The 25,795-nt window shown below is 54.2% G+C and overlaps 2 protein-coding genes across 3 annotated transcripts; one reads left to right on the top strand and one right to left on the bottom strand.

Moving 5' to 3' along the window:
- The first annotated feature begins 905 nt into the window (after positions 1–905).
- On the top strand, positions 906–14,693 carry MAP3K6 (mitogen-activated protein kinase kinase kinase 6). Of its 2 annotated transcripts, none has more exons than XM_060205643.1 (29): positions 906–1,592; positions 3,386–3,525; positions 3,613–3,636; positions 3,899–4,089; positions 4,204–4,372; positions 4,888–4,994; positions 5,430–5,600; positions 5,689–5,801; positions 6,242–6,401; positions 6,620–6,782; positions 6,861–6,968; positions 7,079–7,128; positions 7,214–7,309; positions 7,451–7,538; positions 7,619–7,752; positions 9,007–9,134; positions 9,350–9,486; positions 9,857–9,962; positions 10,640–10,797; positions 10,904–11,096; positions 11,199–11,337; positions 11,632–11,791; positions 11,902–12,078; positions 12,523–12,628; positions 12,870–13,035; positions 13,118–13,230; positions 13,325–13,386; positions 14,110–14,186; positions 14,396–14,693. In XM_060205643.1, the coding sequence occupies exons 1-29, from the start codon at positions 1,250–1,252 to the stop codon at positions 14,481–14,483; spliced, it is 3,867 nt and encodes a 1,288-aa protein (XP_060061626.1). In that variant the 5' UTR covers positions 906–1,249; the 3' UTR covers positions 14,484–14,693. The 2 variants fall into 2 exon arrangements, with proteins under 2 accessions (XP_060061626.1, XP_060061627.1); XM_060205644.1 differs by having other exon boundaries at positions 1,468–1,592; positions 3,345–3,525.
- Positions 14,694–15,730: 1,037 nt separating this feature from the next.
- SYTL1 (synaptotagmin like 1) lies at positions 15,731–25,734 on the bottom strand. Its single transcript, XM_060204940.1, has 16 exons — positions 25,579–25,734; positions 22,487–22,716; positions 21,485–21,633; positions 21,242–21,314; positions 21,116–21,161; positions 20,613–20,653; positions 20,461–20,512; positions 20,244–20,327; positions 19,999–20,112; positions 19,602–19,768; positions 19,381–19,477; positions 18,926–19,084; positions 18,679–18,757; positions 18,481–18,580; positions 16,146–16,351; positions 15,731–15,958 (listed from the first exon to the last, which is right to left on the bottom strand). The coding sequence occupies exons 2-16, from the start codon at positions 22,618–22,620 to the stop codon at positions 15,819–15,821; spliced, it is 1,641 nt and encodes a 546-aa protein (XP_060060923.1). The 5' UTR covers positions 22,621–22,716; positions 25,579–25,734; the 3' UTR covers positions 15,731–15,818.
- Between the last annotated feature and the right edge of the window lie 61 nt (positions 25,735–25,795).

Here is a 25,795-nt window from a genome sequence, read left to right as displayed (position 1 = left end):
GAACTGAGGACCTCATGCTCTTAAGTTCAACACCATAGCTACTGCACACACCATACCATGCACAAGAACCATGCAAAAGGGAAACATTATAAACGAATGGTGGAACAGTATTGTGGTGTCTCTTCTGTCTCTATCAGGAAATTTTTTTAAAAGGGGGGCTGCAGTGAATAGTGGAATCGCACAGATAAAAGCCTCAGAGAAGCTCTGGTGGCAAAACAAGCAAGCAAATATAATCTGGCATCAGCAAGGGAGTCCTGGCTCTGCACCTGCTCTGTCATGTAGCTGAGTGATCTTGGACAAATCATTCAACTTTTCTACTCCCCAGTTCCTGATTTCAGAGTCCACTGAGGTTGTTTCACTATTTCATACGTGAAGCTTAAGGATTCTCTTGGATTTGGACTTGGGAAGGTCCAACGGCTAGGGCTTCTGAAATCCTCTTTCAAGTGGGCAGAAGAATGTTAGCTGGGACTGCTGGCAGGTCAGGGTGGGGGTCAAAGGTCATCAAGGCTCCACAGCAGATTAGATTCTGGGGAAAGCAGTTCTCTGCCAAAAGTCACTGGTCCTACCTTTAGATGCCAAGCCGTATGTTTCCGGCCAGGAACAGGATTTCCCTTATTCCAGTTCCTTCCTGCCTGTGCATAGGGTCCTGGAGTGCAAACCCTTTTTTACGCAGCCGGCTAGGGAAAATCATTCATTCAACAGACCCCATATGGGCAGGAGCTGCAATTCACGGCTCTTCCCTAGCTCTGCCCTGGGCCCACACATCTGAGGGGACACCGACGTCCCAGAAGCCACCAGTCTCAGAGGTTCTGGCAGGAGAGGAGGAAGGGGAGAGGCTGAGTCCCAGGCCTCTAGGGAGTGGTGCTGCCCTAGGGCCGAGGGTGGAGCTTTCCCACTCGGCCAGGAAAGGGTTGGGCCCGGCCTACACGTGAGGAAGGGAGACCGCGGCGACTGCAAGGCGCACTCCAGCTCGGCCGGGTGCTGAGTTCCGTCAGACCCATCCTGGGACAACCCCCCCCCCCCCGCAGTGTGACTCTCAGCCGCTCAGCACTGGACGCCCCACAAACTCAGAGCTCGCATCTCGCCCTGGTTCCCGGTCTCCAGGAACCCGGACCTCCGGTCGGATCGCAGATCTCCAGGTTCCGTAGGAGATTGCCGACCTGATTCTCAGCACTGAGATCCTTGACTCCTGCCCGGGCCCGGGTGCTCAGAGCCGGGCGCCCGACGCTCGACGCCCGAGCGCCCCCTCATGGCCGGGCCGGGCCCGCGGCCGGGGGCGGTGGAGCGCGCGGGCAGCTGCTGGCAGGACCCGCTGGCCGAGGCGCTGAGCCGGGGCCGCCCGCCTGCCGCGCCCCCGGGCCGGGGCTGCGCGCGGAGCCGGCCGCTCAGCGTGGTGTACGTGCTGACCCGGGAGACGCAGCCCGGCGCAGAGCCCGAGGCCGGAGCCCCCGCCGAGCCGCTGCCCCTCCGCTGCCTGCGCGAGGCCTGCGCGCAGCTTTCGGGGGCCCGGCCGCGGCCACAGCTGCGCAGCCTGCCCTTCGGGACTCTGGCGCTGGGAGACACGGCCGCGCTCGACTCCTTCTACAACGCGGGTGAGTGGGGCGGGTCCGGGAGGGACCCCGCCAGTGCGCAGCTCTAGGACGTGAAAGCTGGCGAGCTGCACGTGCAGCTGTGATAAAAGTGAAGTTTAGGGGAGCTGAAGCGCGGCCAGGCTCAGGCTGGAGTTTAGAGGGTGCAGGTCAGGCTCTTGGATTGAAAGCTGGGGTTTAAGCGCTCCAGAGTCAGCCCCGTGTCTAGGCAGCGGAGCTAGGGTTGGGGGTGAGCCTGGGAACTGGGCAAGAGAGTGGGTGGGCTCACAGAGTGGGGTTGAAGTACTGAGCCTCTGGATGTTGTAGGAAGCTCTGGAGGGAGGATCAGGAAGGAGGAGCTAAAACAGGAGGGAGCTGGGCGGTACTTGGGAAGGCTGGGTTTCAGGGGTCCTAGCAAACTCTTTTCCCTGAATGGATGGGCTAGAGGTGCAGAGAGAGGAGCGTAGTTTACCAGAGAGGTGGGTCAGTGGGCAGAGCGCAGGACTTGCATGCCTGGGGCCTGGGAGGTTTCCCGACATCGCATATGCCGGAGTAGTGGTCTATTTCTGTCTTTAGCTTTCTCATGAAAAGAAAAAAAAAAAGAAAGAAAGAGCAGTGAAGGGCCCCAAAGAAGACTCCGGATGAGGAACGCTAAGATTTTGAGGCTCCTGTAATTATGGAGAATGGGCGGGATTGGAGGCGGGGCTTGATTGCCTGGGGCGAGGCCAGGAGGATCACAGACCTGAACGCCCCGCCCCCCATACTTATTTGTGTTGCAAGAGTCTGGGAACAGTGCTTGCTGGACTGCAATAGGAAGACTGAGTAGATTCTGAGGACACAGATACACACACAGTATAGATAGGCAGTGCATATGCCAGAGTGATGCTCTGGTTCTCCCTCGTTAATAAATAAACAAGTACTTTAATGTGTGTCTGGGCGATTGAGCACTCATGGAAGTGGACTTCCATGTTTACACAATTCCCACTTCCTAGTGATTCGTACTATGCTGGACTGGTGCACAGCCTTTTCTTCTGAAGAGAGGGGTCGGGGGGAAGGAGAGAGATGAGGTCAATTGAGATAAGCTGAGTTCAGTTCCTTTCTTGTGACACCACAGATACCAGTTCTGTATAAGAGTGTGTGTGGGTGTGGTGGGGGGGTGGAAGGCTAGGGAGACAGCATAGTGGTTCTTCAGAAGACTTTCTTTTTTTTAAATTTTTTAAATCTTTATTTATTTATTGGAAAGAGACAGCCAGAAATTGAGAGGGAAGGGGGTGATAAGAAGGGAGAGAGACACCTGCAGCCCTGCTTCACCACTCGCAAAGCTTTCCCCTTGCAGGTGGGTACTGGGGGCTTGAACCCGGGTCCTTGAGCACTGTAGCATGTACGCTCAACCAGGTGTGCCACCACCCGGCCCCTTCAAAAGACTTTCATACCTAAGACACTGAGGTCCCAGGTTCAATTTCAAGCACCATCATAAACCAGAGGTGAGCAATGCTCTGGTGTCTTTCTGTATCTTTCTCAATCTCTCATTCATTAAAAATAAATAATAAAATTTTAAAAATTCCCCCAAATGAGGGTGGGGAAGCTGAGGCATAGAGCAAGTAGACTGCAGGAGTCATGGGAAGGCATGCCCAACAGGAAGGGAGTTCAGAGCTCCTAGAAAACACCTTTCTAGAATGTGGTAGAGGGGCAAAAAGAGAAGCAAAGCTGGCCAGAGAGGGTAGAGTGCTGGACTTGCACACCAGAGATGGATCCTTCAACTCCTTCCTCACCTAGCTGGGCTCCAGGACTGAGGGTCTTCACCCATGTGTCCTCAGATGTGGTGGTGCTGGAAGTAAGCAATTCCCTGGCACAGCCCTCCCTGTTCTACCACCTGGGTGTGCGCCAGAGCTTCAGCATGACCAACAACGTGCTCCTCTGCTCCCAGGCCGACCTCCCTGACTTGCAGGCCCTGCGGGTAGGTGGCAAGGTGACTGGTAGGTGCAAGCACAGGGCAAGAGGGTTTGTTATCCAGAACAGAGTATTGACTATCTATCCTCTGCAGGAGGACGTTTTCCAGAAGAACTCGGTGAGCAGAATCTTCCACTCATTCATTCCACCTCCATCATGACCTGTGTCGTCCATTATGTTTTCTGGCCTCCTCTGCCCCCGATTCCTCTAGTGCATCCTAGACAGTTATGTGACCCTCTGTCCCCAATTGCCTCCTTTCATAAAGTGAGCCCCTTCCCTGCTATTTCAGTCCCCACTGGTTTCAACCTCTGAACCCTTCGCTGCAGCGCTGCAAGCCCCCTCCCCTTACCCATCTCTGACCTTTGACCACCTCTCACCAGGACTGCGTTGGCAGCTACACGCTCATCCCCTATGTGGTGACAGCAGCTGGCCGAGTGCTGTGCGGTGATGCGGGCCTCCTGAGGGGCCTGGCAGATGGGCTGGTGCAGGCAGGGGCGGGCACTGAGGCTCTGCTCACTCCCCTGGTGGGCCGGTTGGTCCGCTTGCTGGAGGCCATGCCCACAGACTCCTGGTAATTGGGGTCCATGGTGAGGGGGGCAGTGAGAGGCTGGTGAGGGCACAGTGGGCAGGGCCAAAGGGCAGAGCTGACTGTTCTCTCCCCAACACTCCCCGCTTTGGGCATCAGTGGCTATTTCCGGGAGACCATTCGGCAGAACATCCGGCAGGCCCGGGAGCGGTTCAGTGGGCAGCAGCTGAGGCAGGAGCTGGCGCGCCTACAGCGGAGGCTGGACAGCGTGGAGCTGCTCAGCCCCGACATCATCATGAACCTGCTGCTCTCCTACCGGGATGTTCAGGTGTGTGGCGCTCAGAGTGAAGCCGTGTGGGCAGTGACCTGAGGCGAACTCCTGGCTGTGACGTTCACTTGCTGGTTATTTTGAGCAGATTATCTCTGAGTCTCCAGAGAGAGATACAGAGGAAGAGAGAGAGAGAGATAAGGAGAGACATTTGCAGCACTGCTCCATGGCTTATAAAGCTTGCCTCCTGCAGGTGGGAACCAGAGGCTGGACCCTGGGTCCTTAAGCATACTGATGCGTGTGCTCTGCTGGGTGTGCCACCTCTCGCCCTGTTTGTAATAGGGGTGATCATATCACTGCCTCCCAGAGAAGTTGCAGTGGGAGGTTGGGACATACAGTGGGTTCTCTGTGAAAAGGTGTGCACATTGCCTGTCAGGCCTGAGAGAGGTATGCAGGGAGAGGGGAGTGGAAGATAGGTATCAGGGATGGGAGGGGGGCACCAGCTCAACGTTTCCTTCAGGATCTGATGGGACCACTGAAGGCATCCTGCCAGCACATGCCGTTCCTTCATGCAGGACTACTCTGCCATCATTGAGCTGGTGGAGACTCTGCAGGCCTTGCCCACCTGTGACGTGGCTGAGCAGCACAATGTCCGCTTCCACTACACATTTGCTCTTAATCGGTGAGTGGCAGGGTGAGGCTCAGGTCATAGCCACATGGGGACAGGGGTCTTTGCTATGCCGGGTCACTGCTGTCTGTGATTACTGCTATTCAGAGAGCTGAGACTCAGGCACCAAGGTCACAATGATGTCAAGAAGTCCTTGTTGTTCTGTCACTGCTGCCCGGAGTAGGGTGGGGAGTGATGCTACCCTTGGAGTGATCACAGCTGCCCAAGGCCACTGTCTATCAGTGCTGCTGCAGCGAGGAGTCAGTTGCATTTGAGGTCACTACCTCTAGAAAGAGCAGTCCTGACCAGTATCACTGTTGTCCTGGGCTCACTACTGTCAGTCTCTTGAAAGGATCCCTGCTGTTCTGGGCATGGGGGCTCCTGGATAGAGTATGGGGCAGCACCACAGGGAGGCACCAGCTCATCTTTTCCTGCCCTCCCCCCTCCCAGGAGGAACAAGCCTGGGGACAGGGAAAAGGCACTGGCTGTGCTGCTGCCACTGGTGCAGCTGGAGGGCCCCGTGGCACCTGACCTTTACTGCATGTGTGGCCGCATTTACAAGGACATGTTCTTCGGTTCTGGCTTCCAGGATGCTGACCACCGGGAGCAGGCCTATCACTGGTAAGGGGCACAAGCACATGTGAGTGGAGGGTGGGCTCAACTGGGAGGAAGGGGCTTTACTCCTCATCCCTCCCTGGCCCCACCCCAGGTACCGAAAGGCTTTTGATGTAGAGCCGAGCCTCCATTCAGGCATCAATGCGGCTGTGCTGCTCATTGCTGCAGGGCAGCGCTTTGAGAACTCTGAGGAACTCCAGCTCATAGGTGAGCCCCCAACTTCCACCCCTCTCCCTTTCTAGCAGGGTCTCAGAGGAGCCTGGGGAGAGCGCAGAGAGGGAACATTGGGTTGGAATTGGGACTTATCTCATCCCCATTTGGACTCTATCACTGGTAAGGGGCTTGAACCCATACCTGAGTGAGTGCCCGTCCTGGGCCCTCATGACCTTTGAGCCCACTGCTGTCCCTCTTCTTGTGCATTGCAATGTGTGCGCTTAACCAGGTGTGCCACCACCTGGCTCCCATGCTGTCCCTCTTCTTACACCTTCCATGTGCACTTGTTTCCACACCATCACCTGTGCCTGAGCTCTAATTCCCACCTGAGATCTTGCCATACCTATGTTCTCACCCACATGGACCCTGTGGCTCCACCCAGCTTATGCCCAAAATGTACCCATACTCACTAGGGCTGTGCTTCTCTCTCCCAGGCATGAAGCTGGGCTGCCTGCTGGCGCGAAAAGGCTGTGTGGAGAAGATGCAGTATTACTGGGATGTAGGCTTCTACTTGGGAGCTCAGATCCTTGCCAATGACCTCGCCCAGGTGGCACTGGCTGCAGAGCAGCTATACAAGCTCAATGCCCCCATATGGTAGGTGGCCCCTTCTGTGGTCTTGACCTGGCTGGGACTGTCAGCTTTTACAGCCTATGTCCACTGCCACTAGCCTGAGCCTAGAGCCAGCAACCTGGCCCTTCCCGGACCGGTGCCCCTGGCACCCAGTGCCCATGTTCTGACTACATCCAAGCCAGTCTCCTCCGGTAGTGCTAGCCGGTACCTTGGCTGAACTGAGAACAAGCTTGTGCCTGCAGGTACCTAGTGTCAGTGATGGAAACCTTCCTGCTCTACCAGCACTTCAGACCCACCCCAGAGCCCCCTGCAGGACCCCCACGCCGTGCTTACTTTTGGCTCCACTTCTTGCTACAGTCCTGCCAGCCTCTCAAGACATCTTTTCCCCAAGGGGACCAGTGCTTGGTAAGGTCCATGGGGGTGTGTGGGACCTGAGATGGGGCAGGCCCCTTCTGACTAACCCTTCTCCCCTGGATTATGCAGGTGCTGGTCCTGGAGATGAACAAGGTGTTATTGCCTGCACGGCTGGAGGTTCAGGGCACAGACCTGGTAAGCGCAGTGACTCTGAGCCTGATGGAGCCTGAGACCCAGGTGAAGTACCCCCTCATCCACACACACACACAGCTATGCATGGCTTCTGTTGAGCCCAGATCCTTCTCCCTGTTCCTAGGGCCTCACTCAGACCTCTTGTTTTTGCACAGGACTCACCCTCTAGTTGGACCTTCCCAGTCACCTCCATTTGTGGTGTTAGGTGAGAGACCAGGCTGGGAAGCAGTCTTTGGGTGGGCAGTGCTGCCAGTGGCCTGGCTCTCATCTGGCTTTCCACCCCTCCCCAGCGCATCCAAGCGGGACGAGCGCTGCTGCTTCCTCTACGGCCTTCCCCCAGCACAGGATGTACAGCTGTGCTTCCCCAGCATGGAACACTGCCAGTGGTGCGCCCAGCCCCTGGGGGTGGGAGGACTCTGGGGGCTGGGGAAAGGGCGGTGAGGGAAAGGGTTGTCTCTTACTTTACAGAGGAGGGGTAAGTTTTCTCCCAAGGGGCCCTTCAGCGTTATGAGCTCCTCCACTTTTAGGTTCTGCTGCCTGATTCAGGCCTTGGTAACAAATCCGGATTCCACCACGCCTACGGAGGAGGCTGAGGGCGTGAGGGAGGTGCTGGAGGTGAGGAAGGGGAGCTGGGCCTTCCAGGAAGGGGGAGGGCTGAAGACCCTGCTGATCCCCTGTCTTACACTGCTCCACAGTTTGATTACGAGTACACAGAGAACGGCGAGCGCCTGGTGCTGGGCAAAGGCACGTACGGGGTGGTGTATGCTGGCCGGGACCGGCACACGCGAGTGCGCATCGCCATCAAAGAGATTCCAGAACGCGACAGCAGGTGCAGCGCAGGGCGGGCGTACGGGGGTAGGGGGGAGCGGGCTAGGCAGGCAGGGAGGTGAAGGGACTTCGCCCAGGAGCCTGCGAGGTTGTAGGCTGGACCCTGTGAACCTAGGGCTGTGGGCGGGATAATGAGGGAGCAGAGGGCTTGTGGGCGGGGCAGAATCCAGGGGTGCGAATTGAATGCTGCTGGAACTGGGGGGGTACCTTTTAAAAAAATTTTTTTTTATTAAAAAAACTTTTTCTGGGGGCCAGGTGGTAGCGCCCCAGGTTAAGTACACATGGAGTGAAGTGCAAGGACTGGCATAAGGATCCGGGTTCCCACCCCTTGGATTCCCCACCTTCAGGGGGGTCACTTCACAAGCAGTGAAGGAGGTCTGCAGGTGTCTTTCTCTCCTCCTTTCTGTCTTCCCCTCCTCTCTTGATTTCTCTCTGTCTTGTCCAGCAACAATAACTACAACAACAAGGGCAACAAAATGGAAATAATGGCTTCCAGGAGCAGTGGATTCATAGTGCAGGCACCAAGCCCCAGTGATAACCCTGGAGGCAAAAAAGGAAAAGAAAAAAGAATCCCTCTTTTTAACATTTATTATTATTATTATTATTTTATTTGTTTATTTCTTTATTGGGGAATTAATGTTTTTACATTCAACAGTAAATACAATAGTTTGTACATGCATAACATTCCCCAGTTTCCCATTTAACAATATAACCCCCACTATGTCATTTATCATCCTTCATGGACCTGTATTCTCCCCACCCAGCCACCCCAGAGTCTTTTACTTTGGTGTGATATGCCAATTCCATTTCAGGTTCTACTTGTGTTTTCTTTTCTGATCTTGTTTTTCAACTTCTGCCTGAGAGTGAGATCATCCCATATTCATCCTTCTGTTTCTGACTTATTTCACATGACATGAATTTTTCAAGGTCATTTTTTATTATTTGTATTTATGGAATAGAGAGAGCCAGAAATCAAGAGGGTAGGGGGGAGGTAGGGGGAGAGAGTAGTTTGGGAGGTGGTGCAGTGGATAAAGCATTGGATTCTCAAGCATGATGAGTTCAATCCTTGGCAGCACATGTCTCCTATCTTTCTCATTAATAAATAAATAAAATCTTTAAAAATAAATAAATAGAAAAGACAGAGAGAGGGAGAAGAGAGACACCTGCAGCACTGCTTCACCACCTGCAAAGCTTACCCTGGGGGGAACCTCTCTACACTCTTCTGGACTACATCTTTCTTCCCACCTGCCCCCAGGTTCTCTCAGCCCCTACATGAAGAAATTGCTCTGCACAAACACCTGCGTCACAAGAACATTGTGCGCTATCTGGGCTCAGCCAGCCAGGGCGGCTACCTCAAGATCTTCATGGAGGAAGTGCCTGGAGGTGCTTGTCTTTCCTGGGATGGGAATTGAACTGGGGGTGTGGGGCATGGGGATGGAGGTAGGCTGGGATGGAGAAACCTAAGAGAGAACGTGTGGGTGGTGCAGCCCAGAATTAGCTGATGTGGTGGAGACACCATTATCCAGTGATGTCTGGGCCATGAGCATGCTTGAGCACTGCATGGGTGCCAATAATGAACTTGGACTCCATCTGCCCAGGCAGCCTGTCCTCCTTGCTGCGGTCAGTGTGGGGACCCTTGCAGGACAATGAGAGTACCATCAGTTTCTATACCCGCCAGATCCTGCAGGGCCTCAGCTACCTGCATGACAATCGCATTGTGCATCGGGACATCAAGGTAAGCCTGTGGCTAGCTACCCCAGTCTTCTGTGGCAGGGCATGGGGGTGGAGGAGGAGATGTGGCTGCAGCGAGAGGGTGGCAGTTTAGGCCCTTTGCAAAGGTTAAAGAGTTCATCAGAGGGGTTCCCTTGAGAAGGCGAGAAACGTAGACTTGAAGACAAAACAGGCCCCAGGTCTTAAAGAGATATGAGATGGCAGGGAGAGAGATTGCTGGAGGCCAGGTCAAGCTGGAATTTCCTGGTGGCTGGTAACAGTCCACTGCACTATAATTAAGATGGTCATGAGTCACCCACCTTCCCATGAGTTAGGGGAGGACCTCAGATAGTAGAATCCAGTTATGTCCACTGAGTAGTGTCCACTCTACTCAGGGGGACAACGTACTCATCAATACCTTCAGTGGGCTACTCAAGATTTCTGACTTCGGCACCTCCAAGCGGCTGGCAGGTATCACACCCTGCACTGAGACCTTCACAGGTAATAGGCTGTGGGGGTACTGACCTGGGAGCAAAAGAGTTCTTGGGGACTTCTAGGGGTAAGGGGTTTCTCCTTTACAGAGTTAGAATCCGATGAATGGAACCCAGGGCAGGTGACTAAGCCAGGGGTAAGGTGATGCAATCTAGAACTGGATCATGGGAAGGTGCTGAAGCTGAGTTTAGTGTCTGAGATGGTGCACACAGGAGTGTTGATGTGGTCAAAATGGGTAATAGAGTTTCGAGTGGATGATGCAATAAGAGTATTTGATGTAGCCTAAGTAATTATATGGCTGATGAGTGAGGACAGTCTGGATAGATGCTTGATGACCAGAGCGGGTGATAGGATCTATTTCTTTTTTGTTTTAAGTAACTTTTATTATTTATTTATTATTGGATAGAGGCAGAGAGAAATTGGGGGGAGATAGAGAGGGAAAGAGACAGAGAAACACCTGCAGCCCTGCTTCACAACTAATGAAGCTTTCCCCTTGCAGGGGCTTGAACCTGGGTACTAGTGCGTGTAATATGTGCACTTAACCATGTACACCACCTCCTGGCTCCCATAAGATCTATTTCTGATGCTAGAGCTCAGGGTGGGTACAGGTAGCCAGAGGACAATGGTGTTCCCAACCTCCAATAGTAGTAAAACCTCAATACGCAACATTACTGTTCCTGTCCTAGGAACCCTACAGTATATGGCCCCGGAAATCATTGACCAAGGCCCACGAGGGTATGGGAAGGCGGCAGACATCTGGTCTCTGGGATGTACTGTAATTGAGATGGCCACAGGTCGCCCACCCTTCCACGAGCTAGGGAGTCCGCAGGCTGCCATGTTTCAGGTGAGACCTCTTGAGTGCCTAGTCCATAAGGTGTGGTAGGGGCAGACTGGATCCTGAATGCCTCTAAACTTGACCCCTGTTTACTGTCCCTGCTCCCCTCCCCCAGGTGGGCATGTACAAGGTGCATCCGCCAATGCCTAGTTCTCTATCAGCTGACGCCCAAGCCTTCCTCCTTCACACTTTTGAGCCAGACCCCCACCTTCGAGCCAGTGCACAAGCATTGCTGGGGGACCCCTTTCTGCAGCCCGGAAAGAGGAGTTGCAGTCCAAGCTCCCCCCGGCATGCTCCACGACACTCAGGTACTACTCAGGTGGATGGAGTGAGTACTTGGGGATGAGGGTAGAGGAGCTGTGAAGGTGAGAATGGCAGCAGGCTGACAGGCTTGTTTGTCCCTCTCTCAGATGCCCCTTCAGCCAGTCCCACTCCTTCAGCTGACTCTGCCACCCAGTCCCAGACATTTCCACGCCCTCAGGCACCCTCTCAGCACCCACCCAGTCCCCCCAAGCGCTGCCTCAGTTATGGGGACACCAGTCAGCTCCGGTGAGAGTCCAGGGACTGGGATGGATGGGTTTGCTTCCTCTGGTTTTGCTCTTGTATTCCTTCTAGAAAAACCTTCCTTGGGGGTCTGGGCATTCTGACTACTTACAAGAATGGCATTTGGTGGCTATGTCCCAGGTGCTCTTACTTGTACTTATTGTGTTCCCTCAGCTCTGGGTTTCTCTCTTTTACTCTGAGGTAGGCATAAAACAAAGAGCCAGGAGTCGAATCCTGGAGCAGAGGTGGCTGCTCTGTTTTGCTGCCTGCCTTCCATCTGCCTCTCTCCATTGTACCCAGGGTTCCTGAGGAGTCGGGGCCTGAGGAACCCGCGTCCCCCGAGGAGAGTTCGGGGCTGAGCCTCCTGCACCAAGAGAGCAAGCGCCGGGCTATGTTGGCTGCCGTGGTCGAGCAGGAGCTGCCCACGCTGGCAGAGAATCTGCGGGTGGAACAGGAACAGGTGGGTGACTCGCCCCAGCGCCCCCTGGTGGTCCAGCATCGGCAGAACTGCTGCTGATCCATCCCCTCTGCTCAGATGGGAATACCCGCTGACAAACCCTCTCTTCTTAGGGTCCCTGCCTGGGCAGGAATGATGTGGAACAGTTACTGTGCTCCCTCCGGGCGCACATAAACACTCCCAACCGGCGGCAGCTGGCCCAGGAGTTGCGAGCACTGCAAGGGCAGCTTCGGGCACAGGGCATTGAACCTGCGCTTTTGCAGGAACCACTCTTCGCCTTCCCGGATGCGGTGAGGAAGCTCTCAAAGTTAGGACTGCCCGATAAAAGTCAGTGAATGGTTTGGGGAAATAGCATTATGGTTACAAAAGATTCATGCCTGAGGCTCTTAGGTCCCAGGTTCAATCCCCAGTACTACTATATGCCAGAGCTGAGCAGTTCTCTGATCTCTCTCTCTCTGTATGTATCTCTCATTAATTAAAAAAAAAAAAAAAAAAAAAAGGCAGTGAGTTACTCCTGCCTAGAAATGTACAAGAACTTATATGGCAAGATACCATATCGCTTCGTGAAGATAGTGCGACCAGGAAAGGGGCCTCTGCCCAGTCCTAGCTTACCAGACCCTCCCTTTATCCTAAGCCTGTCCCCTCAACCCCCCCCCACACACACACCTTGTATTTGCAACTCAAGCCCCACCTCTGAGATTTAGCAGTCTCAGTCGTGTCTCCCCCCTCTCCAGGTGAAGCAGATCCTCCGCAGGCGCCAGATCCGCCCACACTGGATGTTCGTGCTGGACTCGCTGCTCAGCCGCGCTGTACGTGCAGCCTGGGCGGTGCTGGGCCCAGGTAGGTAAACCTGGGGGCGGAGGTCACCTGCCAGCCTGCGGCAGAGCGAGGGTGTGACCCTTTGGGGGCGTGGCTAACACCAGCGAGCCCGATAGGGGCGGGGCCTGTGCTGCGCTGGGCGGCTAGGTGCCGGAGGGGGCATGGCCAAACAGGCAGTTCAGACCCTGCTGTCCTCTGCTCTGGTCGGGGAGTCCCACACAGGGGTCTTCGCCTCGCCTGCTCATCTCACTCATCCTGGCAGAGGTGAAGGAGGCAATCCCATCGAGGTCAGAGGTGCTGAGTAAAGAGGAGTTCCAGCCCAAACAACAGGAGACCTCGGACCAGTTAAGCCAGCTTCCTGAGGAACCAGAACAAGACTCCCCACCTCTGTTGGTGCAGCTGAACCTCTTGCGAGCAGAGACTGACAGGTAAAGACTCTGAGACTTGCCCCTCAAGGAGCTTCACCGCATTACCTTCCTTCCCCATCCTACTCATTAAGCGCTCCAACAGGCTTCGGAATGTCCTGGCTGAGAAGGAGAGGGAGTGCCAGGTCCTGATGCAACAAGCTCTACAGCGTGTGAGTGGGGAGGCCAGGTTCAGTGCCCAGGTCTCAGAGGCCCCAGGTGAGCAAGATCTAGCTGGACAGCACTGATGTGGGTGGAGGCCACTTCTGGAAGGAGGTACCCCTAGGTTCACCACCTGACTGCACTTTGACAGGGGATCAGGAGATGGTGCAGTGGCTCCAGGAACTAAAGGTGGATTCTGACACAATTCAGACGGTAAGAGGGAGAGTGTCTGGCCTCCACCAAAAACTTCATCTTCGTTCTCTTCTCTCTCTCTCTCTTTTTTTAAATAATTTTGTCTTTTTTTGAAAATTTTATTTATTTATTCCCTTTTGTTGCCCTTGTTGTTTTATTGTTGTAGTTATTATTGTTGTCATTGTTGGATAAGACAGAGAGAAATGGAGAGAGGAGGAGAAGATGGGGGAGAGAAAGATAGACACTTGCAGACCTGCATCATGGCTTGTAAAGTGACTCTCTTGCAGGTGGGGAGCTGGGGGCTCAAACTGGGATCCTCACGCCTACCTCGTGCTTTGTGCCACCTGCACTTAACCCTCTTCTATCTCTTTCTTTGGGTCTCTCATTTTAGGAAATATTTACTTTATTTTACAAGAGATAGGTAGATTGGGAAAGAGCATATATGGTGCATATACCCTGGCAAGCTTGGGGAACTCAGGACCTCATTCTTATGAACCCAGAACTCTGCCAATGCACCACCTTCCAGGCCACACTCTTCTTACTTCCTCCCTCTGATACAGAGAATCTCAATACTTCAAGAGCACTTAGTGTAACCCTTCCATTGTACAGATGAGGAAACAGGTTCAGAAAGAATGTGATCTACTTTAGTTTGTAGTAGGACAGAACTACTACCTAGGTCTCTGGACATACCTTCTTTCTGATTTATCTCTCCCTGGTCCTGCATATGGGTTTGCCCACAACCAGCTGCTGAACCACAGCTTCACCCTACATGTTTTACTGACCTGTGCCACTCAGGATGACCTCAGCTACACTCACATCAGGTGCGTCCTTGGCTCTCCTGGGATAAGGCCCCCACATATATATCATGACAGCCAGATCCTGACCCTCAGCTACTACAACCTGCCTGATTTCTCCCTGGAAACCACAGGGACACCAGGGTCTCCTGGGGGTGCAGGGGGCATCAGGCAAACAGGGTGCTAGAGAGAACCAAGGTCCACCTTAAGCCATACTGATCCCCTCCACATACCAGGGGAGGGATGGTGTGCCGCATCTGGAGAGCCATCTTGACACAACGAGCAGGATCCACTCCAATCACCCCTGGCTCCCCAGGGGACTGAATGAGGGCATCAGAGGCAGGAGACCAGACCCAAGGATGAAGACACAAGCAGCTTCTGACATACCTGCAGGACCAAGGGACAACTGGAGGAGACCAGGAGGGTGGGGGCAGAACAGAGCCAAGATCTAACCCTACTAGGGGAAATCAGCCCTAGAGATGCCTCAAGAACAAGTCCTACCAGTTTAAGACTATTAAACATAACATCTTTGTACCCCTGCATCTTGTGATCTTCTGCGGCATGGGGAGGTCCTGGGACTAGCTGCCTAAAGGTTTAAAAATATATATTTACTTTTAATTTAAGTATTAATTATTTAGGGGTCAGGCAGTGACACACAGGGTAGAGGGCACATGCTATGGTGCACAAGAATCCAGGTTCAAGGCCCCAGTCTTCATCTGCAAGGGAAAGGTTTCACAAGCAGTGAAGTAGCTACAGGTGTCTCTCTTTCTCTCTCCCTCTCTCTCTATCTCCTCTCTCTGCCATCTCCATTTCTCATTGTGTCTATCCAATAAATAAATAAAATATTTAAAAATAAGGATTGATTACTTGTATATGAAGATCATTTTAAAGATTTATTTATTTATGAGAAAGAGGGGGGTAGAGAGAATCAGAGCATCACTCTGGGACACACAATACTGGGGACTGAACTTGGGATCTTATGCTTGAGGGCCCAACACTTTATCCACTGGGACAACTCCCAGAGTGCTTTTAAGATTTATTTATTTATTAGTGAGTCAGGTGGTAGTGTGGTGAGTTAAGCGCAGGTGGCACAAAGCACAAGGACCAGAGTAAGGATCCCGGTTCAAGCCCCCGGCTCCCCACCTGCAGGGAAGTCACTTCACAGGCGGTGAAGCAGGTCTGCAGGTGTCTATCTTTCTCTCCCCCTCTCTGTCTTCCCCTCCTCTCTCCATTTCTCTCTGTCCTATCCAACAACAACGACATCAATAACAACAACAATAACTACAACAGTAAAACAACAAAGGCAACAAAAGGGAATAAATATTAAAAAATTTTTAAAAATTTATTGATTGGGGCAGCGGGGTGGAGACAGAGACAGAGCTTTAGTCTTGTATGTGGGATTCTGGGGATCAATTGAACTGGGACCTTTTGCTTGTAAGCCCAACAGTCACCACTGCACCACCTCTTAGGTCACAGCCTAAGGTTTTTATGTCTCACTCTAAAATCCCCCTTATTGTGTCTGACTTTCCTGCCTCCACCCCGTACCTCTCAAGCAGACACCAGACTCTTACTGCCCTTAATAGACTTTATTGACTTTTGCCAAGGGCAGGCCCTGAGATGGGAATCCAGAGAAATGAGTTAGGTAGGGCTACAGGACAGCTATGTCCTAGGAACCAGGTTGGTTCTGAGAGGCAGAAGACCATCCACCCACTCACATGGTCGCTCCAGGAGAGTCTGCCATAGCTGCTTCTCTTCGGGTGTGGAATCCATCCAGGGCACCTGGAGCCCATAGCTGCTGCCTGGATATGAGCAGGAAGGAGTTGGACACCCCAGGTTCTGTGGAACGGTTGCTTGATCCCAGATCCTGCACTTCTCCCCCATTTCTCAGTGGGCACCAACATGCAGGAAAGGGCAGAGATATGCCCAAGACTACACACTGAGCCTGTTTCCCAGCACTGGCTCTCCCAAGGGCCCTGCCCCACTTACCTGTACCCAGGCTGAGGCGTGTGCCCCCCAGCTGGCGGCTGGCCAAGGCCCCATGGTCCCAGAGGGAGAGCTCGGCGCAGGCCTGGCGCAGGTCAGCAGGCCCAAATCCGTCATAAACCATGGTGTGGTTGAACACAGGGCTGAGGCTGCGTCGCACCACCCTTGTTCTTTGGCGGCTGGCCCGGCTGTCATCGGGCAGCACTGAGCTATGGAAGAGATAGACAGCCATCAAGTGGCCGCCTCCTCACACACCCCAGAACCAAGCCATCACCAAGTCTCATCCATTCTTCCTTATAATGAACATGTTCTCTGGCTCCTGCCTGAGACCTGGCCTTAATTGCTGGTTCCCTGAGACCTTTGTACCAGCAACCTTGTGGGGGCTTCCTGCTTTAAAAGTTAGAACTCCTGTGCTGGTAGATGGCTAACCCTATAGAGCACACATTTTACTGAGTTCAAGCCCCAGGCCAGCAAATGGGAACACCACACAAAGAGGAAGCTTCATGAGTGATGAAGCAATGCCATAGTGTTTCTGCTCTTATCTGTGTTTTACCTCTAAGGAAACAAAGAGAGACCCCATCAGAAGTGATGGAATAGTGCAGGCACGGAGTCCCCAGCAAAGCCCTGGGTGGGGAAGAAGAAAATCAAGGCCTTGAGTTCCTGGCACTGCATGAGAACACTAACAGATCAGGGGAGTTCCATGGATGTTGGAATACTGTCTGATTCTGCCTCCCTCTTTTTAAAAATATTTTTAAAAATATTTATTTATTTATTTTCTCTTTTGTTGTCCTTGGTTTTTTTTTTATTGTTGTTGTAGTTATTATTGTTATAGTTACTGATTTCATTGTTGGATAGGACAGAGAAATGGAGATACGAGGGGAAGACAGACAGGGAGAGAAAGAAAGACACCTGCAGACCTGCTTCACCGCCTGTGAAGCAACTCCCCTGCAGGTGGGGAACCGGGGCCTCCAACTGGGATCCTTACCCAGTCCTTGTGCTACATGCCGCGTGCGCTTAACCCACTGCACTACCACCTGACTCCCCTTCCTCTTTTTTTTTGCCCCCCCCCCCCTTCCTAGCTAAAGTATAATGGGGAAAAATTGGTTGAAGAAGTGGTATAATGCCATATGAAGCCCCACCATCATATTAAAAAAGAAGTGACAGGGGCAAGGGGTGGTGCACCTGGGTGAGCACATGCTACAGTGCACAAGGACATGGGTTCAAGCCCTCGGTTCCCACCTGCAGGGGGGTAGCTTCACAAATAGTGAAGCAGCTGCAAGTGTCTTTCTCCCACTCCTCCACTTCTCTGTCTCTATAAAAAAAATTAATTAAATTTAAAGTATTTTTAAGGAAAAAACTATTACAATGGGGCTGGGCAGTGTCACACCCAGTGGATTGTAGATGTTACCATGCCATGTGCAAGGATGTGGGTTCAAGCTGCTGGTCCCCACTTGTAGGTGGATACTTCATAAACTGAAGCAGTGCTGCAGATATAACTTTATCTCTCCCCACCCTCTCTATTTTTCTCTGCCTTAATCAAAAAGAAAGGGGAAAAACAAAAATTTAAGTTACAACTGAAATACAGCTTGGTTACTTCCTCGTTCAGTGGCTTTCACTGGTTCTGTGTTCTGTGCCCCCTACCCCTCACACTGCCCAAAGTGATTTCCAAACTTCAATGCCTCAGAACACTTTGTGTAAGATAAGAAATTGTTCTGAAGTATTTAAGAAAAATAGCCTAGCATGGGAACTCCGAATCTGGTCTTTCTACTTCCTTCCATTCCACTCCCTGTCAGCACCCCCTAATTGTCCCTGGGGTTGAATTTTGAAAAGCACTGGACAGAGGGCCGGGTGGTGGCACACACAGTTGAGTACACAAACCACCAAGTACCCCTTCACAAATGATGAAGCAGATTAGTATGTGTCTCTCTTCCCCTCTCTGTCTCACCCTCCCCTCTCAATTTCTCTCTGTCCTTTAGAAAGAGGAAAAATAAAGGGGGGGGGGGAGAATGAATGGCCGCCTGGAGTGGTGGATTCATCGTGTAAGTACCAAGCCCCAGTGACAACCTTGGTGGCAATAAAATAAAATAAAGGCACTAGGCATGCCTCACAGCCCGGCTTTTTTGGGCCTTCTATGGAAGGGCCACTGTGACTCTGCCCCCAGGTCTAAGTCTCAACTCTACAAGTCCTATGGGCACAAGTCACTCCCAAAATGCAGCTCCTCTGAGGTGCTTTCAACCCTCTGACTTCCTACTAGGTGGTCAGAGAACTCAGACTGGGCTAGAAAGTTTGGTTTGGTGGGCAAAAGGAAGGAGTGCAGGGAGGCGCCCAGGCTCCTCACCATTGTATGTACGTGTCCAGGGATCCTGAGCGGAGTGGAACAAGGTCTTGCGCTTCCTTCACCCAGAAGTGTAGCTCCCCGCTCTGGGGGAGACCCGCACCTGCAGAGACGAGCAACTGAGCCCCTCCCGACACCCGGTGCGGGGCAGGGGTCCCTCGCGGCCAGTGTGACCCGGCCTCTTATGGGGAGGTCACTTACCCTCGGAGCCAGCAGGAACGTACTTGAGGGACAGCGAGAGCAGCCCTCGGCTGGGAAGGTCGTCGGGAGAGGGCGGGACCTGGGAGAGACAGGGCCCAGGGGAAGGGGTCAGGTCAGGCCGGGGTGTCCAGGGGTCCAGGGGGCGCAGGTAGCTGGAGAGGAGGACGGAGGCGGGTGGGACCTGAGCACCGAGGGCGCGGAGTGGGGTGGCGGCAAAGGCGGGTCCCCAGGGGCTTAGCTTCCTCACCCGGGGCTGCAGGGGGAGCCAGGTAGCCTCGGAGTCCCAGTTCCACGTGTCCAGGGGCACTTCGACTTCACCCAGAAAGATGTTGCGGCCCAGGCTTTCGCGATGCCACACGGACAGGCTCAGCACGCGCGCCGGGAGCTCGGCCTGCGGGACGGAGTACTGGAGGGCAGGGGGTGCGTTGAGTGGGGCGCTGGGCTTCAGATCTGTGGGGGTGCGGGCTCGGGCGTGTCCTGCCACCCCACTTGCAGAATGAGATCTTGGGACGCCCCGCAGGGAAGTAATGGGGGTAGGCACTACAGCCATGGCCACCACTTAGACTGTCTTACTGAGGACGCCTGTGCGGGTGGCCCCTCCCCCCCCCCCCCGTCGCACCGCCTTCTGCATGGGGGTTCTGGGGCGACGACCCTCCGGCTACCCCTGCACCTCGCTCGCCCCCTTATTCACAGGGGCCTCACCCTGAGGACCTCATTGTAGACTGGGTTCAGGTTCCGTTTCTTCACCGCGGTCTTGCGTTTGCTCTGCTTGTCCGGGAGGAGGTAGCTTTTGACGTAGCTGGGGTTAGGGGTGGTGAGGGGCGGACATCAGGGGAGGCCTCGCAGCGCCTGCTCCCCCACCCAGGGGCCTGGGCTGCCGGCCGGCTCCCTGGCGCCCCCTCCTGACCCGGGTCCGCACTCACGGGTCGGAGCGGCGGCGGCGCGCGGCGGCGAGGCCTTGACACTGGATCACGTGCACGCGCAGCTCGGCGGAGCCCGGCTCGTAGCTCAGCGCCAAGTGCACGGAGCCCCGCACCTGCACGCTGCCGGCCTCCGCGTCCCCCGACAGACTCATCTGGCTGCCGCTCAGCTGCGGGGGTGGGGGGAGAGAAGGTCAGGGCCGGGGTGCGGGGCTCACGTCGGGGCGGGGCCGGGGGCGGCGCGGAAGGTTCGGGCGGGGTGTGTACGCAGGGAACTTCCAGGCCTTGGGGAGGGGGCGCTGGAGTGTCTAGTCAGCGAGCGAGAGAGGGGTCTGGCCAGGGTGGGCGATGGGCTATGGGGGTGGGGCACTCCACCGGGTCCTCTCCCTCACCCCCTCACCGTGGAGGAGTTGAGACTGGACACCGACGAGCTGCTGCTGAGCATGCGGTCAAGCGAGCGGCTGGGCCCTGAGGCATCCTCCCCGTTCTCCAGGTTCTGGGATGCAAGCTGGGTCTGGGGACGGGGGGAGTAAGGGTGGACGCCCCACTTTTTCTCTCCCAGCACCTTCCCAACCACGTCCGCCCCCCCCCCCCCCGTAGAATCCGCTCCGGGTCTTGGGAGCAGCCGCGGGCGCTCCCGCCTACCTGGGTTGGCGGGGGCAGCGAGTCCTCTGCGGGTGGCGACGGCGGCTCCGGCTCCGGGTCCGCCTCCGCCTCCTGGGCGCCGACCTGTGCGCACCCTGCGCCGGGGGCTTGGGGAGGCGGTGGGGGGAACAAGGTGCTGAGCCAAGCCCTCTCTAGCCAGGCCCCGAGCCAGTTTGGAGGTACTGGCTTACAACCCCTGTGCTGGTTCTGGCCTCACCTCAGTGCTGCTGTGGGGCGGCCACACACCGGCCCTCCTGCAGCCGCCCCAGCTGAGAGGTGGAAGGTGAACACAGGTGGTTGGCACCACTTAGAACTGGCTCCCCACAATCTCTCTGCTCCCCCAACACATACACTCACTCACTCACTCACTCACCTTCCTGGACCCTGGGCTCCTCCTTATGATCTGAAACCTGTGGAGGGACATATGGTGTGAGGGATCTCAGTCCCTGAAAGGATCAGTGAAAGGGTCAAAGGTCACGGCGGGGTCAGATGTCAGGGGCTCCAGTGGGTTACTCTAGCTTCAGATTTAGCACAGGCCTCAGGAAGGGCTGGCAACCAGTTGCAGGACCTGTTGGGCCTGTACTTCACACCTTATACTTTAGGGCCTGCCCTGCCTGCCTCCCCAGTTCCCATTAGTGGGGACAGTAGCAGCTGAATTCTGGCTTTCACCCAATTTAGTTCCCACTCCACCCCAACATCTGGGTTCAGAGATCCCCTACAGGCTGGGTACACACCTCCCTTTGACTGGATGATAGAAGCCCAGACCAGGTTCTCCCGATTCTCAGGCTGGGACTTTTTCCTCATCGCACCCCAGCTCCACTCCTGGACACTGTACCTTCATTCACTAGCTCATCCAGTCATTCATTGCTCACCTCAGCCTTGCTGAGCCTCTCTTGGGGGGCGTTGTCTATGGGGAGCCTAGGAGAAGGGAGAGGTGGCTATCAGGGACAGGTCCCAGGTGACTAGCAGACACCCTCTTCTCCCTCATGCCTCCTCACCTGGGCTCCAGCTCCTCATTGTCCCCTTCCCCAGCAGCCTCAGGCTCCCTGTCTCTGCCTGGAGTCTGGTCTCCTGTGTCCAGGCAAGAAATTCTGTGAGCCCTTGTTCTCAGGAAGTCTGGCTCTTGCGGTGCCCACCTACCTCCACTAGTTCATGGAGAGGTGGTGCTCACCCAAAGACAGTATCAGTGGCATAGGGACTAGAACCCAGGAGCCTGTCTCATTCTAGAAATTCCCTCTCACCTCTGGAACCCTTTTTCCTGCGGATAGAGGCTCGGACAAGGTCAGAACCAAGGTGGGCATGGTGGTGCCTCTGGGAGCGTGCTTCCTGGAACCAGTCCCCTGTCAGGATCTTCAGCTGCCCAGGGTCTGCCAGCGAGGCCCGAAGCTTGCTAGAGGATGAAGGAGGACATTGTTTTTACCACTCACCCAACCAAAATTCCTACTCCCACCTGTGATCAGAGACATAATAGCAAAGCAGACTTGATCCCTGCTTTTGAGCAGCTCAAGCTATTGAAGAAAAAGAGCAGCATAGACAAGTATTCTAGAGTCGAGTAAATGCCATGGCGGATATGAGAATGACCACAGTTGCCTATAGGAATCCAGGAAGGCTTCTAGGAGGAAGGGACATTTGAAATGCTTCTTCAAGGACAAGTTAGAGTTCCCCAGGTAGGGAAGACTAATTATTATTCATTAAATGACTTCTGCACATGGTCCTTCCTAATTCTGAGACACAGTTCCTTAGTTCTATTTTACACAGGAGAGGGGTCCTAGGGAAGGTCATGTGATTGTTCTCAATATTACACAGCGAGGAGGTATCTGTCTCTAGACATACATGGGAGCCTCATGTGCCTCTGCTTCTGTGCTGTTGCAGGAAGAAGGGAGAGCACAGCGGTGAGGAGGGTGTCCAGGTTGGAGTGCCTGGGTGGCTACAGTGGACACATTGTCTGTGGGTCAGGGGTGGAGGACACTGCTGGAAGATGAGGTGAGGGGGTTGGTCCTGACACTAGGGGAGGGGCTATAAGAGGTGGTGGCATTAAGGACATGTTTGGGGAGCTCTGACTGCAACCTCTGGGGAGGCTGGAGGGGCAGGGAAGCTGTCAAGGCAGTTGATGTCGTCATTCTGTTGGGCAAAGAACGAATGATTTGACTAAGGACAAGGGAGACCAAAGGGCAAAAACCAAAAACTACACAGGCATTTGATAGACTGCACACTGGTAGGGCAGGAAGGGCCCCCAGCCTCACCTGACCCGCCCCTCCTCCAGCTGGCGAAGATGGGCATCTCTCTTCAGGACATCAGCAATGGCCTCTTGCTCTTCCTCTGTCAGGAAACTGAGGTCCAAGAGTGTATCCACCTCAAGCTCTGATTCCTGTGCCATGAGGTGGGAGGGCAGGGCCCAGAGTCCTGCTGGAGATGTGTGACCCCCCCTGGGGCATCAGCTGGAGCAGTGCCCCCACTGGGCACACGTGGCTTCCTGGGGGCAGAACAGGAGTCAGCTTAAGCCCTATCCAAGTATATCCTACAGCTGACTGCTTTTTAAAAAATATTTATTTACTTATTTATTATTGAATAGAGACAGAGAGAAATCAAGGGGGAAGAGAGGGAGTCGGGTGGGTTAAGCGCAGGTGGCACAAAGCGCAAGGATGGCGTAAGGATCCCGGTTCGAGCCTCCGGCTCCCTACCTTCAGAGGAGTCGCTTCACAGGCGGTGAAGCAGGTCTACAGGTGTCTGTCTTTCTCTCCCCCTCTCTATCTTCCCTTCCTCTCTCCATTTCTCTCTGTCCTATCTAACAACGACGACATCAATAACAACAACAATAATAACTACAACAATAAAACAACAAGGGCAACAAAAAGGGAATAAATAAATATTTTTAAAAAAGAAAGGGGAAGAGACAAAGAGACACCTGCAGACCTGCTTTACTGCTTTTACCTGCTTCACAAGCTTTACTTGTGAAGCTTTCCCCCTGTAGGTGGGGACCAGGGGCTTGAACCCAGGTCCTTGAGCATTGTAGTGTGTGCACTTGAACAGGTGCACCACCACCTGGTCCCCGAACTGACTGCTTTTTCCCACCTAGATATATGCCCAGTGATGCACCAGGGAGGTTGAGGTTGAAGTCAAGAGTGTATGAGATGCAGTCATGGACATATGCAGACATACTCAGGGACACCATGAAGCGTGTACAGAGACACACACCGATACACGTCGACACAGCTGCTCCTGATGAGCCATACACCACAGAACAATGACAGGCTCACACTCGCCTATTTCCCTGTGAAGGGCCCCAGGCAGTCACAGGCCCAGACCGAGACCCAGATGCAGACAACAAGGCAGCACGCCATGCCTGATACACATTTAACCTGCAGGCAGGCACATGCACACAGGTGAAGACATGGGCCCAAAGATGGGCTCCATGAGGGGCAAAGACATGTCCCTAGATACACACAAAATTGCACAGACTTGCAAACACAACTGCCCACTTTCTCTGGGATTTTTTTTTAAGTATTTTATTTTATTTTTATTATTTTTTTAATATCTTTTTATTTATTCCCTTTTGTTGCCCTTGTTGTTTTATTGTTGTAGTTATCGTTATTGATGTCATCATTGTTGGATAGGACAGAGAGAAATGGAGAGAGGAGGGGAAGACAGAGAGGGGGAGAGAAAGAAAGACACCTGCAGACCTGCTTCACCGCTTGTGAAGAGACTCCCCTGCAGGTGGGGAGCCAGGGGCTTGAACCGGGATCCTTACTTCGGTCCTTGCGCTTTGTGCCACCTGCGCTTAACCCGCTGCGCCACCGCCCGACTCCCATTTTATTTATTTTATTTTTGAGAGAGAAAGACACAGAGAGAAATACCAGAGCACTGCTCAGCTCTAGCTTTTATGGTAATGCGTGGGATCGAACCAGGGACTTCGAAGTGTCAGGCATGAGTCTCTTTGCATAATCATTATGCTATCTACCCCTGCCCTTCCTCTAGGATTATGAGCTCCTTGAAGGGGGAGATAGGCTCGGCATCTAGGCAGGACTGTGCTGCACATAGCAGATAGCCAGTCAAAGTCGGATTAATGAAATGCAGAAACATACCAGCCTCCACCTAGGGAACTCAAATTCAAATGCACCTTACCACATGGGCATGCACACAACTCTGGGAACTTCCCAAGCTGGCCCCCGCCCCCCCAACCCCACCTCTGCCCTGCCCTGGCCCATTTGGCCTTCCTGTCTGAGGCAACCTCCCTCTCAGCCCACACCCCAGCTTCCTCCCCTCTGACGTAACCACAACACCCACTCCCTTGAGGTCTCCAGCCCAGGGGTGCCCCTGCCTTCAGCCTTGCCTCTTGCCCAGAGCTCTGGGTCCCAGTTCTGGCTAAATGGGGTACCTGGCTGGGGCCACTGTGGTGCTGGAGGTGGAGTTGTGCAAAGCAGCTCAGACTACTTAGGTACCTCAGTGACTCCGGAAGAAAAACATTTGCCCAGCCCTGGGGGTGGGGGCATGGGTATATGGCAGGGGCCAACAGCAGGGGCACAGGTACAGCAGAGGGGATCCTGAACCCAGCTGCCTCCATCTCCCCCTTCCACCCAGAGCACTAGGCATGTCCTGGCTCGCACCCACTTTGCGCCCTCCCAGCTGAGTCAGTATCCAGGCCTGAGCCCTCTCTCCCACTGTTCCACCCTCACAGGGGCCCAGCGTTCCTGCGCATCTGTATCAGCTCTCCTGTGTGAAAGCCCGGGGCCCAGCACCAACAATATGTCTGTTGTGTTTGAGGTGCCGGCAGTGGCAAGCACAGTATGGAGCTCTTTGGTGGCAAGTGTGCCCACTTGTGTCAGTGTTGGCATTCTGCTGCTATGACTGGGTTTGTCTGTGTTCTGTGGGGCCCATGAGCCTAATGTTTCATGTCTGTGCATCTCACTGCTCCATGGGTCTTCAGGGGGCAGGGGTGTTCTATCACTTTCTGGGTGACAGTGCTGTGCACCCTATTTCCTCCTCTGCTGTGTGTGTGACTGGGCATTGTGTTATGGTGTGTGTCTGAGGCAGGGGTGGAGGAGTGGCTTTTGCATATCAGCCCCTGCCCCTGTCACCCTTAGCCCAGGGGCCCCAGCTACACCCCCTCCCCAAAGCCCTCTGCCCTTCCAAAGACACATCAAGTGTGTGTTCCTTCCTCCTCCATCGTAGCACTGTATCTACAGGCCCAGTGGTGGATGTTAGGGCTCATTCATCTGTCCAGCAGCTCCTGTCCCAGGACATGCTCCCATCTCCCTCACCCTAAGAGGGTGTTCAGGCTAACAGGTGGCAGTGACTGCCCAGAATACAGGCAGGGGACCCCCACCCCAGATGTTACCTGTAGGGGTCCAGTATAGCGTTGGAACTGTAGGAGGGTGACCTGCTCCAGTGACAGCCAAGTTCCAGGGACCTGGAGAAGAGCTGTGAGAGTCTAAGGCTGACTCAACCTGGGGCCCAGTTGAGCGGCTGCCCCACAAGGAGGAGGAGGAAACACCTTCTGGGCAGGGCCTGATGCAAAACCGGGCCTGGACTCCTCCGGCTCCCCAGGGAGCACA

This window comes from Erinaceus europaeus, chromosome 13 (genome assembly GCF_950295315.1).
Source record: "Erinaceus europaeus chromosome 13, mEriEur2.1, whole genome shotgun sequence".
Lineage (NCBI taxonomy): Eukaryota > Metazoa > Chordata > Mammalia > Eulipotyphla > Erinaceidae > Erinaceus > Erinaceus europaeus.
Note: the sequence above shows the minus strand (reverse complement) of the source record. Positions and strands in the feature narration are given on the sequence as shown.

Coding starts and splice junctions, on each gene's coding strand:
- SYTL1 (XM_060204940.1), bottom strand. CDS start 22,620: ATGGCACAGGAATCAGAGCTTGAGGTGGATACACTCTTGGACCTCAGT. Junction 20,328..20,460: donor CGCCCCACAGCAGCACTGAG/GTGAGGCCAGAA, acceptor GGGTGCGCACAG/GTCGGCGCCCAGGAGGCGGA. Junction 18,758..18,925: donor GGCTCCCCCTGCAGCCCCGG/GTGAGGAAGCTA, acceptor TGTCTCTCCCAG/GTCCCGCCCTCTCCCGACGA.
- MAP3K6 (XM_060205643.1), top strand. CDS start 1,250: ATGGCCGGGCCGGGCCCGCGGCCGGGGGCGGTGGAGCGCGCGGGCAGC. Junction 6,402..6,619: donor AAGCTCAATGCCCCCATATG/GTAGGTGGCCCC, acceptor TTGTGCCTGCAG/GTACCTAGTGTCAGTGATGG. Junction 11,338..11,631: donor GGGGACACCAGTCAGCTCCG/GTGAGAGTCCAG, acceptor CATTGTACCCAG/GGTTCCTGAGGAGTCGGGGC.